The sequence below is a fragment of the Myotis nattereri genome (genome assembly GCF_964212035.1).
Source record: "Myotis nattereri genome assembly, chromosome: 1".
NCBI lineage: Eukaryota > Metazoa > Chordata > Mammalia > Chiroptera > Vespertilionidae > Myotis > Myotis nattereri.
The window spans coordinates 3,106,503-3,121,538 of record NC_138075.1 but is presented as its reverse complement, the minus strand read 5'-3'; the positions used below and the strand labels follow the sequence as shown (position 1 = coordinate 3,121,538).

Genomic DNA, 15,036 nt, shown 5'->3' with positions numbered 1-15,036 from the left:
CCCTGGGTGCCCTCCCTGCTCCCCAACGCCTGCCCTTCCCCAGGGCCATGTGCTGCTTTTCCCCAGCAGGGGCCCATCCGCAGCTTCCCCCACCCCAGCAGGCAGGAAAGCCCCCCCTGGCCCCAGCAGGCGGCAAAGCCCCTCCCCCCCAGCCCCAGCAGGCGGGAAAGGAGCCCTCCTGGCGGGCGGCACTGTGCTGGGAAGCAGGAGGGCAGGGGTCTCTGCTTGGTTTTATGGAGGTGAGTGAGCGGAAAAGGTGGAGCCCCTCGTCCTGTGATGCCCGTCGGGCAACTCACACAACAGCAGGTCAGACACGCACTTACTTTCCACTTATAGGACGGTGCTCTGCTGCATGTCCCAGTGCGTCTTCACGTCACCCGGGCATGAGCCTCACTGTGGATGTAAGTGGGCAGTGAATTTCACGATGGAATGAAAGTGCCCTGGCTGCATCGTGTAGTTGAAAGCACAGGAGGCCCTGGCAGCAGCCACAGGCCTCTGCTCGGGGAGCCTGTGTCGCTCCTCGGGCAGCGTTGGCGGGCCCGAACCCGAGCCAGCTTTTACACTGCTTCATCCTCACAGCACCACGCGGGCAGAGGGAGCGGAATTCCCTCCTCATCAGGAACTGTCTCCTGTCTACCTAGTGCTTACAGTTTATTTATTTATTTATTTTAAATACATTTTTTGGTTTTTTACAGAGAGGAAGGGAGAGGGATAGAGAGCTAGAAACATCGATGAGAGAGAAACGTCGATCAGCTGCCTCCTGCACACCCCCTACTGGGGATGTGCCCGCAACCAAGGTACATGCCCGTGACCGGAATCGAACCTGGGACCCTTCAATCCGCAGGCCGGTGCTCTATCCACTGAGCCAAACCAGTTAGGGCATGCTTACAGTTTAGAGGCTGAAATTAGGAGTGGGCATGGAGGCCTCAGAGCACAGACTGTACACATGCCCCTGAGTGCTGCGTAGGGGCCCGTGGGCCTCGAGGGACTGTTTCCAGCACTTCTCATGGTGCCCGGCTGTGGTCAGCACTGCACCCCTGCAGGCCCTGAGGCACAGGCCCCCTCCCCTCCCCACCCCACCTCCGAAGTCTTGGGTTGGGGACAGCTGAATGGGAAGAAGAGGGTCCTGGGAGAGTTGAGGTCCTTTTATTTATTTAACTTATTTTATTGATCTTAGGGAGGAAGGGGAGACAGAGGGAAACTTCAATGTGAGAGAGAAACATCCATCTGTTGCCTCCCACACACGCCCCAACCGGGGACCAAACCTGCCACCTGGGCATGTGCCCTTACCGGGCATTGAACTGGTGACCTTTGGTTGCAGGGGACAATGCTCCCACCAACTGAGCCACCCAGGCAAGGATGAGGTCCATGTTATGTATGTATGTATGTATGTATGTATGTATGTATAATCCTCTCCTAAGGATATTTTTTTCCTTTTTTATGAGACATAATAGAAGGGATGGAGAGAGAGAGAAACATTGATGTGAGAGAGACTCATCCATTGGATGCTTCCTATACATGCCCTGACCAGGGCTGGGGATTAGCCTGCAACCAAGGTACATGCCCTTGACTGTAAATCAAACCCCTGACCCTTTAGTCTGTAGGCTGACACTCTAACCACTGAGAAAACCAGCCAGGGCTCCACTGATGTTTTTTAGAGAGTGTGGAAGTGAGGGGAGGAACAGGAGAGACACATCGATGTGAGACACACCCATTAGCTGCCTCCTCACCTATTAGCTGCCTCCTGCATGTGCCCTGACTGAGGATTGAACCTGCAACCCAGGTAGGTGCACTCAACTGGGAATTGACACTGTATCCACTGAGCCACGGCTCCATATATATTTTTATTGATTTCAGAGAGGGAGGGAGGGAGAGAGAGAAACGTCAATGATGAGAATAATTGATCGGCTGCCTCCTACACACCCCACACTGAGGATCTAGCCAGCAACCCAGTCATGTGCCCTGACCAGGAATTAAATAAACCATGACCTCCTGGTCCAAAAGACAGATAGATGCTCAACCACTGAGCCAACACTGGCTGGGCAGGGCTCCTTATTTTTAAGATGAATCCTTGTTTTCATCCAGGGAATAGCACGGCCATAGTTGATAAATGTCAAGCATTACCGAAGGGCCTTGATGAGCAGTGCGGCCCCAACCTCAGCCCTCGGTTCCCCCAGCCGAGGTACCCGCCCCCTTTCTCCTCGTGTCTGAACCTGGCTGCCTTGCTGCTTGACTGACTCATGTTAGATGTTAGCCATGGACAAACCACTGAGACATGGGGACCTGGGGCGTGTGCCTTCCCCCCCACACCCCCGGCACAGGTGCCCCTCACACACTGTGTTCGCGTCTGCTTCGCGCACTGAATTGTAACTATGGGTCATGTGAGCCTGAGCACTACTGTAACATTTTCTTGTAAGAGTTTTGTTTTTCCTAGAGATTATTGCCTTGTTTTTTTTTTTCATTTGCTTAGTTTTCTTTCTTTTTTGCTATTTGTTTTTTAACAAAATCATATCTGCATATAGATAGTGTCTACTTTCTAGGACTTTTGTTTTTTGTTTTGTTTTAATTGATTTCAGAGAGAGGAAAAGAGAGAAAAATAGAAACATCAATGATGAAAGAGAATCATAGATCGGCTGCCTCCTACTAGTGATGGAACCCACAACCTTGGCATGTACTCTGATAGGGAGTTGAACTGTGACCTCCAGGTTCATAGGTTGACACTCCACCATGGGGCCACACCAGCCGGGCTAAGACTTATTTTTGTAAAAGCAGCCCTCCTTCAATATGACACACAATGTCCACAGCTGAGCTCTGTGTAGTACGTTGTGTTATTTTTATGCTTTTGTGTATGTTTCTGTGTTCCCAGGAGTTAGTTTTCTTCAGAGGTACTTATCATGACTTCATTCCCAACACCATTCTCTGTTTTGCTGGTCCTTTTCTATTCCTTTACTGTCCACTGGGCAGATTTCTGGAGGCAGAGGAGAGCACTGTTCTCACGTGACATCACTGCTCTTTCCAATAGGAAGTGATCTGTAGATTATTTTACAGCTAGAGGCCCAATGCATGAAGATTCGTGCAAGAATAAGCCTTCCTTCCCCTGGCTGCCAGCACCGCCTTCACTCCAGCCCAGAGCTGCCTTTCTGCCTCTCGCCTTGTGTCAATTTGCATATTCCCTCCTTATTGGCTGTGGGCGCACCATCTTTGTTGCAAAGTTACAGTCAATTTGCATATTCTGTCTTTATTAGATAGGATTGTGCAATGACTTTGGAATCAGCAAACAACCACTGGAGAGCTCATCCATTCCTTTGATCCCTCTCTGCTTTGTGACAGATCTCCAGGCAAATGCCTCCAGATTATGTGTTTCTCATTTCCCTCTTTTACTTCTGTTTGTTAATGGAAAGTATCGATCCTTTCCATTCATTCTGGGCGAGTTGGGTGTCCAGGGATGAGGCATCACAGGACATGAAATGTCCTAGAAAAGCCTAGAAGTTGCTCTATGTCTCCACTGAAGAGCATTTATTCTCTAAGTCCCCTTCACTCCCCATTTCTGGGCCCTGCCCGTGGCCCTGGGCTGGGACCACAACCTGCCCTGAGGCAGCAGGACGTCATTCCTGCCAGAGGCCTGGCTGCAGCATCCTGCTTTTGTGAGATTAGATTTTAGCAAATACTGCACAGGTAGAGGCAAGGGAACCTCTAATCACTGTCACTTTTAATGCTCTGATAGGCCACAGCACAGCACGGGGCCACGGCACAGCACGGGCATGACTCTCTCGGGACAGTCCCTGTCACGTATGAAGCCGTTTCTTTGGGGCACTTTTCTTTCCTTGCCCAGGAAGCACTTGCTCCTGGGACCTCGAACTTTAGTTTCATGAGGTTACAGCCCACTTCCCATAGCACAAAGCTCCACAGACCTGTGTCTGGGAGCATGGCAGAAGCGACCCCCTCCAAAGTTCAGTTGCAAATATTGCCAAACTGTAGGATTTCCGCCAGAAGAATGATGTGGAAGAAACCTCGCTCAGCTAGTGGCATCCTCAGTATGCAAACAGGCAAATTTTTTGTAGGAAGTTTTCATTTCATGATCCCATCTTTGCGCAATTATCTCTATGGTATTTTTTTTAAATCAGTCTTTATTGTTCAGATTAGTTGTTCCTCTTTTTTCTTCCCATAGCTCCCCTCCACCGGTTCCCACCCAATCCCATGCCCTTACCACCCCCCCTAATGTCCTCATCCATAGGTATTCGATATTTGTCCAGTCTTCCCGCACCCCCCACGCCCTCTTCCCACCGAGAATTCAGTCCACTCCCTTTCTATGCCCCTGATTCTATTATAGTCACCACTTTATTGTTTATCAGATTTTTTTATTCACTTGATTTTTAGATTCACTTGTTGATAGATATATATTTGTTGTCACTTTGTTGTTCATAATTTTTATCTTTACCTTTTTCTTCTTCTTCTTAAAGAATACTCTTCAGCATTTCATATAATACTGGTATGGCAGTAATGAATTCCTTTAGCTTGTTCTTACCTGTGAAGCTCTTTATCTGACCTTCAATTCTAAATGATAGCTTTGCTGGGTAGAGTAATCTTGGTTGTAGGTTCTTGCTATTCTTCACTTTGAATATTTCTTGCCACTCCCTTCTGGCCTGAATGGTTTCTGTTGAGAAATCAGCTGACAGTCATATGGGTACTCCCTTGTAGGTAACTGTTTTTCTCTTGCTGCTTTTAAGGTTCTCTGTCTTTTGCCCTTGGCATTTTAATTATGATGTGTCTTGGTGTGGTCCTCTTTGGATTCCTTTTGTTAGGGGTTCTCTGTGCTTCCTGAACTTGTAAGTCTATTTCTTTCATCAGATAGGGGAAGTTTTCTGTCATTATTTCTTCAAAGAGGTTTTCAATATCTTGCTCTCTCTCTTCTTCTGGCACCCCCATAATTCTGATGTTGGTACACTTGAAGTTGTCCCAGAGGCTCCTTATACTATCTTCATATTTCAAATCTTTGACTTAGTTCTTGGGGTCCTCTAGTCTGCTGTTGGATCTCTGTATTTCAGTCAGTGTATGCTTAAGTTCTAATTGGTCCTTTTTCATATCCGTGAGGATCTCACTAAATTTCTTGGAGGTTTCTAGAAGACTCTTGAATAACCTTATAACCGTGGTTTTGAACTCTATATCCAGTAGTTTGCTTTCCTCCATTTCTTTCATTTGTGACCTGTTTCTTTGTCTCCGCATTTTGGCTGCTTCCCTGTGTTGACAGAGTGGCTTTGTGTGCTAGGTGTCCTATAGGGCCCAATGGCTCAGCCTTCCTTATTACCTGAGGTTGACACTCTTGGTGCACCCCTTTGTGGGCTGTGTTCACAGTCTTGTTGTAGTTAAGTCTTAAATGCTGTTGGTATCACTGGGAGAAATTGACCACCAGGCCAATTGGCTGTGAGGACCAGCTATGTATACAATGGGAGAACTGCTGTGCTGGAGACACCCTTATGGGACAGGACTTGCTTCAGTGGGGCTTTGGGGATCACCGAGTCTGCTCCTTAAGTGTGTCTATTATGGATGTGAAGAGTTGTAATCTGGTGTGGTCTCACTCTGAACAGAGTACACTGGCTCTTGGATCTCCAAGGAGGTGCAAAGTCAGCCACTGCCTGAGGCCACCCAGCAGGAGCTACAGAGAGATCTTCAGATTCTTCCTCTTTGTTTGGGGTTTGGAGGTGCCCAGATGAGACCCAGCTGTGAAGTAATGCAAGCTGCTGACAAGCCTTGGGCCTTCTTTTGGAAGCTCTGGGATTCTTTGACCCAGCTGCAGTTTGTTAGATTTTAGATTGCAAAATGCCAGGCCATTCACATGCAAAAGCCTCTGCTCCAGAGCTTGGGTGGGATTGTAAATTGGTGGGGTGGGGTCTCAGGGAATCACGGGGTGGTTCAAACAGCAATGGTTGCCGTCGGCCCTGCCCCAATAGGTCCTTGGGTCTCTGTGTCCCTCGGCACCGTGCAGGAACAATGTATGCTGCAAACACCTCTGAGAGAAAGCTGCCCTCACGTTCCAGCCGGATGCCAGACAGTCCATTTTCTCCCTGTATGAGTCTGGGTCCCCAGAGTCTTGCCCGGAACTGGAGTTAAGAGTAGTAGGGAGTTTGTATCTCCCGCTTGAAAAAGACCACAGCATACCGAGTTGCCAGCCCGTTTCACTCGCCTCTGGACCTCTGCGCTTCTGCACCTCTGCATCTCCTACCTGTCTAGATGCATTTTTCTTTCCCTCTAGTTGTTGAACTTCCCCTCAGCCAGCCTTCCCGTGGTTCTTGATGATGTCTGTTTTGTCTTTTAATTGTAGTTTTGACGTAGTTGTGCAAGGCAGCAAGTTCAGGTGTTTACCTATGCCTCCATCTTGGTCTCTATGGTATTTTTTAAAATATTATTTTTTTGTTAATCCTCACCCAAGGATATTTTTCCACTGGTTTTTAGAGAGTGGAAGGGATGGGGAGAGACAAAGTAACATAGATGTGAGAGAGACATATCGATTGGTTGACTCCTGCACATGCCCCGACCAGGGCCAGGGATTGAGCCTGCAACCCAGATGCATGCCCTTGACCAGAATCAAACTCAGGACCCTTCAGTCTGTAGGCCAACACTCTATCCATTGAGCCAAGCAGGCCAGGGCAATATATTTTTAGAGATTTCAGAGAGCAAGGGAAAGGGAGAGAGAGAAACATCAATGATGAGAGAGAATAACTGATTAGCTGCCTCCTGCATATCCCCACTAGGGATTGAGCTGGCAACCTGGGCATGTGCCCTGACCAGGAATCAAACTTTGACCTCCTGGTTCATGGGTTGATGCTCAACCATTGAGCCCTGCCAGCTGGGAAAACTCTATATTATTTTGAACATTAGCTGTAATTACAAAACTCAAAAACTCAAACAATACAGATAAATATAAAGTAAAAACACTACAACTAGGAATTTTCTACAAAATGCAACCTGTGTAAAATACACCTGATTTACAGAAACAGGATCACGCCATCCTTCCGTTGAACTCATTTATTTTGTGCCGAGGTCCTCAGGGGTGTTGGGTTCACCGTGGGTCGACCGGTGACACTGTGCGGCAGACAGTATGCAGCAGACACAGTGCATTTGCATAGGCCGTGGGGCGCTGGTGAACCGGTCCAGTCTGGACGACCCTTAGAAGGTGGCCAGGCCAGAGGCCAGGGCATGACATGCAAGACAATCCACCGTGGGCGCTGCAGGGGCCAGTGGAGCAGGCGGGCCGGGAGAGCAGCGGGAAGCCTGGAGTCACAGGGTGCGGTGCCCCGTCTCGAGCAGCATGCTCTCAAGAAGCAGCCTGCTGTTGCTCTGTATGTAGGGCTGGTGCAGCCACAGCGACAAGTAGGTAAGGGAGAGGTCGTGGTCCGTGGTGTGCGCCAGCCCATCCACGATGGTACGCTTCAGGAGGAGCTCCGCCCCGTACATGTCTGAGAGGCGGCGGGAAGCCTCGTCTGTAAGAAATGCGAGTCTCCCTTTAATGGCAGCCACACAAGGAACCACCTGGGCAGGAAGCTGCTGGCTAAACGCCAGATTCAGCTCCGGCGCAGAGGTCAAGAGGTCAAGGACCGGCAGGTGTGCACGCCTGGCTGCGGCCCTCAGCAGGAGCACGCAGCAAGTACACGATACAAAGACTAACTGTAACCTCCCAACTACTGGGAACCTGCAAGGCTAAAATGGTAGGTTAACCTCAAACTGACAACACTGCATGCAATACACACCAGTTAGCTGGTTTTACCCACTTCTCACTGAAAAGTGAGATCTCAGTCGATATAAAGTAGCTTATCCCTTCTCTTAACTAATAAAGCTAAAAATAACCTTACTTCATAGGACTTATGAAAGCAAAGGGTTCCATTGCCCAAGCAGTCTTCTCCCATGAGGTTCACTGAAGTATTATCCTTATTCAAACCAAACAAAAGGCAAAAGAACCATCTTAAAAACATTTTTTTTTCTTCATTCTACCCACTGGTTTAAAGGGCCATTAATGGCAACCTGCTTCATGGGTCTCTAATTGTGTTTTATTATTCTTTGATTTCAGTGGTCGGCAAACTGCGGCTCACGAGCCACATGCAGCTCTTTGGCCCCTTGAGTGTGGCTCTTCCACAAAATATCGATTTCTACGCAAGGGCCATGAAGTTTCAATCGCACTGTACGTGAGTGCCCGCACGTGGTATTTTGTGGAAGAGCCACACTCAAGGGGCCAAAGAGCCGCATGTGGCTCGAGAGCCGCAGTTTGCCGACCACTGGATTAGGTGATTAATGATTAAGCCAAGAATAAATGCTCTATTTATTTGAGATACCCCCAGGCTCCTTCCTCCGAACGCCTGCCAGCGTCTCGGCACGCCAGGTCCAAATGGCACAAAGGCTCTCCGAACGCACCCGACAGCCAGGCAGAGAGGACTCACAGAAGTGGGCGGTGGGCCACGTGTGAAACAGGGGCGGCCGGCTGCTGTCCTGCCCGTAATGGTAGTTTTCCAGCTCACAGACTCCCTTGGTAGTTGAAGACAGCTTTTCCATTTTCACCTGTATTTTGGTCTGAAACGATATTAATTTGGAATGAGAATAAGATTTGAAATCTACTCCAGTCTCAGATTCAACAGCTCCTTAAGATTTCAAAGCTAAGACATGTAAATCTGTTGAGACCAAAAGTCCAGGAATTCCACCCTGTTGGCTCCGTGTACAGCAAATCCAGGCAACTGAGGCAGATGGCTGCTATGACGCCACTCATCTGGATCACTTCAGTAACTACCCCATTTCCAGCCCCAATTCACTCCGATTCCAAAGACCGGCAGGAACCAATCCCCACGCAGGTTCCTGCTTTTGTGGAAGGCGAGGGGGAGCCAGTAAATGATTTCATTTCTGATTCTTTCATCAGCTGCCTCTGAGTTTACTGGAACCTCTTGGAGGAAGAGGAGGGTGGAGGGGGGATACCTGCTCTGTCTCCTAACACAGTACAGCTCCAGGCGAGAGGGAAGGCTGAGTCCCAAGGACGAGATAATTACAAAAACCTAATCCTTGAGAGGAGACAAGTAGTCCGCACATCGTCTGAAGTCGGTACTGCATTTCAATCTACAGAAAAGGCTGGTCCTCACTCGTGTTGCTCAGTGGATAGAGCGTCCACCTGTGAACTGAAGGGTCCTGGGTTTGATTCTGGTCAAGGACACATGCTTGCGTTGCAGGCTCATTCCCCAGTAGGGGGCGTGCAGGAGGCAGCTGATTAATGATTCTCATCATTGATGTTTCTCTCTTCCTCTCTGATATCAATAAAAATATATTTTAAAAAAGAAAAGAAAGAAAAGGCTAAGTCCCCAACACACCAAAAAACATTCACATCAGGAGAAGTTAAAACGTAAAGACTTCATGTTAACGGGTGAGTGATAGTTATCCAAGTTCAAACGTGCAAACCCCTATTGCTGTGCCCTGCAAAGAGGCGACGTGTCTTGTCCACGTTTGGTGGCCAGTATGGGGGACACTGACCTTCGGACATCAGTCCATTAACCCCTGCAAGCGGTTCTTGTGTGCCAACCAGGACCCTTGGCCACCACCCATGGAGCCTACTTCTGTACCAGCTGCCAGCTAAGAATGGGCCTTTTATTTTTTAAAAAGTTTTTTTAAAAATATATTTTATTGATTTTTTAGAGAGGAAGAGAGAGGGATAAGAGTTAGAAACATCGATGAGAGAGAAACATCTATCAGCTGCCTCCTGCACACCCCCTACTGGGGATGTGCCCGCAACCCAGGTACATGCCCTTGACCGGAATCGAACCTGGGACCTTTCAGTCCGCAGGCTGACGCTCTATCCACTGAGCCAAACTGGTTAGGGCAAGAATGGGCCTTTTAGATGGTTGAAAACAAATCAAGAGGAATACATGAGAGAGATGAGAATTACATAAAATTGAAATTTCCGAGCCCATAAATAAGGTTTCGCTGCAGCACAGCTACCGCCATTTGCCTCCAGACAGAGCTGAGAGGTGACCAGAGACGCTGGGGGCCCCCAAGCCTTGGCATGTTTACTGTGGAGCCCAGCGAGGGGGCGGCCTGGCAGCGGACAGCACATAGGACCAAGAGAACAAAGGTCTAGGACAGCATCTTGGGACGTCAAGACTTAAAGGGCAGGCAGAGGAAGACACCAACAGAGGAGGCCGAGGAGGGAAAATCCAACTTGTGAGCAGGGAAGACCGCCCTCGGTGTCCTGAGAGCCAGGCAGCTCTGACACGCCCCGGGGCCTCGGGTCTTACCAAGCCGTCTAAGGTGGCCCGCAGCTCCTCACACAGCGCCTCCAGCTCCGCGCTGTATTCCCGCGGCCTCTGCTCTGCATTCTCATCGCAAGCCGGGCTGCGGCTCTCCAACTCGATCTTGTCTTTACTCCTGGACGAAATGGAAGAGCGGCAACAAAACACAGTCCGTAAGCTAAGCTCGCCTCAGACGTCAGGGTAAACTCGCGCACACTCAATATCCATGTAATGTCAGATGGTCGGCAAAGGTGTTGCATGTCGTTCAACATGTTCCACTCATTGGCATATGCCATGAATACATCCGTCAGTGACTCAATTTCCAGGAGAACAAGCCAATTACACTCAGCCTGTGGCTCCTCGGTGGAGGGTGGGGTGCTGGTGAGGAAGATGAGTTCACAAGCTGGGGATGCCTGTGTAGCCTGAGGCTGTGGCCCACGGGGCAGGACCCTGACCTAGGGAGTCACAAGCAACTCGGAAGGAGAAAATTCCACATGAAAGAGAATGGAGAATGCGGGGCACTGGGACCGGCTGAGCCGGCTCCAGGAAAACACAGCGGAGGCTCCAAGCGCCTCCGGTGGCGCCAGCGGCCTGGCCAGCAAGGGAAGCCTAGACGCGCCTGTGGACACAGGTGAGCTGGAGAACAAACGTATGTAATTAGGACGTTGAGGAGGTTAAGAAAACATATATACAGGCTGTCCCCAAAAGTGCATACACACTGAACAGCTGATAGCTTAATTTTGAGAATGAAAAACACTGCCTTTATAATTGTTCAAAGTGTGTGTATACTTTTTTGGTGACACCATCTATATATACAATCTAACCTGGAGACAGCAACAGATCCCACAGGTGAAGGGCTCAGTCCCCATGAGTGACCCTCCCAGGGGTCCAAGTTGTTACCTGTACTTCTGACTGACAGGCTATAAATCAAGGGCTCCCACAACCCTGTCCTCCAGTTCAAGTCATTTGCTAGAGTAACTCACGGGACTCAGGAAAACAGGTTACTCAATAGATTCCAGGCTTATGACAAAGGGTATTAAAGAACAGCCAGATGAAGGGGCGCATGGGGCAAGGTCCAGAGGGGCCCCAAACGGGAGCTCCTGTCCCTTGGGGTTTGGGACACCCTTCCCACACACCAAGGTAACCCTGTTTACAACACGGAAGTTCTAAAGCTCTTGGGGCTTTATAGAGGCTGCATGATGCAGGCAGGATGGACTGGACCACTGGCCGCTGGTGATTAATTCAACTTCCAGCCCCTCACCTCCCGGAGGGGTGATGCTGAAAGTGCAACCCTCTAATGGCCTGGTTGGTTCCCTTGGCAACCACCTCCTTCCTTGGGGGCTTTCCAAAAGTCACCAAAAGTTACATAAACTCAGATGTGGTGGGAAGGGGCTTGTTCCGAATGAGCGGACACTCTTATCGCTCTGAAGCTAGTTCAGGAACGGGGACTATTCGAGGACAAAATACCAAACATTATAACAAAACATTCTCCCATTGCTCTTAGCAACTAGGAAATTATAAGGATTTTCGGAGCTGTGTATCAGGAATAGGGAGGAAGACCAAGTATGGTTTTCTTATAAATCACAATAGCACAAGATAAAATGCAACCTCATGAAGACAAAGTCCCCTTTACCTACCCCCACCCCCAATACTCATTCTTCCTAGAAGAGACCCATGTCCTGAGCTGAGCCTGTGTCCTACCAATCCATTCCAATACTTTCATGCACAGATGCAACCATGGTCAGCATGTAGTGTCATCTGTACTTAAGTACACATATAGTTCACACTTGCATAGACTGCTTTACCACTTTCTTAATAGAATTTAATTTGTCCATGTCCATAGAGACCTCCCTGAAAACGTGTGCCCATGCAGTAAGGCTGCGGAGCTCGGAGGAGCACGGGCAGTACTTACAGTAAACTGATTTTCATGTTGGCAATGTTGTTTGCAGTCGCAAAGCCTGCATCATTGAGGGTTTCCCACTTCATGATTAAATTATGCCAATCGGCTGCATTGTCCTTAATTTTTCTCGCACTAACGGATAAGACAGGTTTCCGGGACGTTGCACTTCCCAGGGTCTTTGCTGACAGGCAGTAAAAGAAACACAGTTATTGTGAAATTCTTGATCGTAGTTGGAGGGCAAATGCCCTCATAAATCTCAACTGTAAGCCGACCTGACACGCGACATCTTCTGGACAGACAGCGTGGAAACAGAAGAATGGGTGACTGGGGAAGGTCCCAGAACAACAAAAAAGAACAATTGTTTTTACATTTTAAGACTCTCCGGAGATGGCTGGACCCTTTCCCAACTTAATGGCTCCACAAAGTTTTGCCTTAAGCACTTTGACCACTTTCAATGAATGTCTTTATTCTTATTTTTTAATTGATTTTTTTTTAGAGAGAGGAAAAGGGAAACAGAAAAACATCGATTGGTTGCCTCCCGCACACACCCCGACTGGGGATCAAACCCGAAACCTGGGTAGGTACCCCAACCGAGATTTGAACCCACCACCTTTTGGGGTGTGGGACGATGCTCCAACCGAGCCAGGGCACTTGGACCATTTTCAAAGGCTGGGGATAAGGCAGAGTGTGACTTCCTGCCCAAGCCCTCCAGGCCCCAGCCAGGGCTCCCATCACCTGCCTCAGGCACTGCTGCCTCACATTTGATCAGAGCTTCGTGCTTCTCCAGACACTGGCCAGGCTGGCCCTAGAGATGCAGAGGCCACCTCGGTGCGGAGGACGCAGGAGGCAGTCCCAAGTCCTTCGGGACCTGGCTTCCTCTCCACCGCAACCCCTTACCCTACAGCTAAAATGAGCTCCTGGCAGCGCCTGGAAAGTGGAGTCACCTGCAGTCCTTTCTGCTGGAAAGTTCTGTCCTTTCCTGGGCCAGTGCTGCCCATGCTCCAAGACTCACCCGCATCCCAGCGCCTGCGGGAAGCAACCCTCAGACCGGCAAAAGCCAGCTCTCTTCCAGACCTCCCGTGCCCTCCCTCCCTCCCTCCTTAGAACCCTTCAAAGGGTTCTGGTCCACAGGATAAAGTCCACATTCTGTGGGAGGCCCCTTAAGGAGTCCAGCACACACAGCGGTACAGTTTGGAGTCTAGATGCTGAAGACCATACTGACTGGTTAGAATCCCAACTCTGCCCTTGCCAGCGGTGCAATCTTGGGCGCCTTAGTTAACCTCGAGGGGCCTCAATGTTTTCATCTGTAAAACGGGGATGCCATACAGCTACTTCAGAGAGTGGATGTAAAGATTAGATGACGTATGTCAAGCTGTGAGGGCCTGGCACTGGCAAGGACCTCTCCAATGCGGCTTTCCATCACCACCGAGCAGTAACCTCAATTCTGACACTCACCGAAGAGGGCCTCGGATCCCGCAGGTTCAGGGCTCAGTCCTACAAGCCTGTCCCTTCCCCCAACCTTCCACTTCACATGCCAACAGCAAGCCCAGGTTGGCTGTTCCCTGTGCTTGCGACCTACCTGCTATGGATGGGAGCTCCCAAGACCCCTCCCTTGGCTAGTTCAGTTGCTAGAGAGGCTCACGGGACTCAGGAAAGCATTCTGGTGACTAGACCAGCTGACAGTGTGTGTACGCATCTGGGGGGACCCGTAGTCGCAGCACCACGCTCGCGAATGGCAGCTTTTGGTGCAAGCGCGGGGACTGAGCCCGCACGGACCGGGGAGGTCGGGGCACCGGCTCCGCGACGCTCATTTGGAAGGACGATTGCAATGGGAGCGTCGGGACCTGCGCCTCTCGCAGACACTGTCCCGCCCCACGCAGGGGAAACCGGGGCTCGGCCAGGCTGACGGCCCCCAGGCCGATGCGGAGCCCACGCAGGGGAAACCGGGGCTCGGCCAGGCTGACGGCCCCCAGGCCGATGCGGAGCCCACGCGGGCCGGGGCTGGGGCCATGCACGGATCCCGTCCCACGGGCGGCTCCCGCCTCCCACCCGCCCCGGACAGCGGCCCGTTTCACGCACCTTCCATGGGAGCCTGCTGATATCCCAGGAAGGAGGCCGGGGCCCCGCCCACGCCGCCGGAAGTTACGTCACTTCCTCCCGTCGCCGCTCTAGCCCTAGAGGAGCGGGCTGTCCCTCGGTGGGGCGGGCCCGGCGGCCCAGGGAGCGGGCTCCCGGCAGCCCCCGCGGCCCGGCCTCCACCCGCCCCTTCCGCCGGCGGCGCCGAGCGTCCGAGTGCCCGAGGGGCCGCCGCGGGAGGTGAGTCCTGCGACGCGGCCGGCGCCCCGCGCCCCGCGCTCCTCCCCGCCGCCCCGCGCCTCGGGGTCGCCTCGCTCTCCCGCTCCCGTGGCGACCGCGCGGCCGCCGAGGCTGAGTGTCCGCACACGGAGCGCCGCCTGGCAGCAGCTGTCGCCCGCCCCCCTCCCGGCTCCGCCCCCGCCGCCCCCGCCCGGGCCCGGGATGGACCCTCGTGGGCCGCAGCCCCGGCACGTCCCGGGGGTGCGCACAGCGACGCCTCTGTCCCGGGCTCAGGCCGAGCAGGACGGGCCGTGCGGGTGAGCGGTGGGCAGGTCCGCGGGCGGCGACGTCCCCGCGCGGAGCCCAGTTCATCCCGGGAACCGGTGGCCCGTTCCTGCTGCGCCGGTGGCGGGGGGACGGGTCTGGGAGGCGAGGCGCTGGCCCGGCGCCGGCGGCCGGTGTGCCGGTGCCGAAGGACGGCTCTGCCCCGCTTTCTCGCCAGATTGCGGGCTTTGTTCCGCTGCCTCGGGCTCTGCAGGCGGCAGGGGGTACCGCCCGGGCTGCTGGGGGGCGAGCTGCACGGGA

The 15,036-nt window shown here is 51.7% G+C and overlaps 2 protein-coding genes across 4 annotated transcripts in view; one reads left to right on the top strand and one right to left on the bottom strand.

The window, feature by feature from the left end:
- Positions 1-6,843: 6,843 nt before the first annotated feature.
- Positions 6,844-14,284, bottom strand: CINP (cyclin dependent kinase 2 interacting protein). Of its 3 annotated transcripts, none has more exons than XM_081091156.1 (5): positions 14,236-14,284; positions 12,169-12,337; positions 10,263-10,392; positions 8,430-8,559; positions 6,844-7,478 (listed from the first exon to the last, which is right to left on the bottom strand). In XM_081091156.1, the coding sequence occupies exons 1-5, from the start codon at positions 14,240-14,242 to the stop codon at positions 7,276-7,278; spliced, it is 639 nt and encodes a 212-aa protein (XP_080947282.1). In that variant the 5' UTR covers positions 14,243-14,284; the 3' UTR covers positions 6,844-7,275. The 3 variants fall into 3 exon arrangements, with proteins under 3 accessions (XP_080947282.1, XP_080947284.1, XP_080947283.1); XM_081091158.1 differs by having other exon boundaries at positions 8,404-8,559; positions 14,236-14,281; XM_081091157.1 differs by lacking the exon at positions 14,236-14,284 and adding an exon at positions 13,101-13,177.
- Positions 14,285-14,432: 148 nt separating this feature from the next.
- Positions 14,433-15,036, top strand: part of TECPR2 (tectonin beta-propeller repeat containing 2) — a 67,143-nt gene continuing 66,539 nt past the window's right edge. Inside the window, exon 1 of the mRNA XM_081104944.1 lies at positions 14,433-14,472. The gene's annotated coding sequence lies outside the window, so the exon portion shown is untranslated. The remainder of the gene's footprint in view (positions 14,473-15,036) is intronic.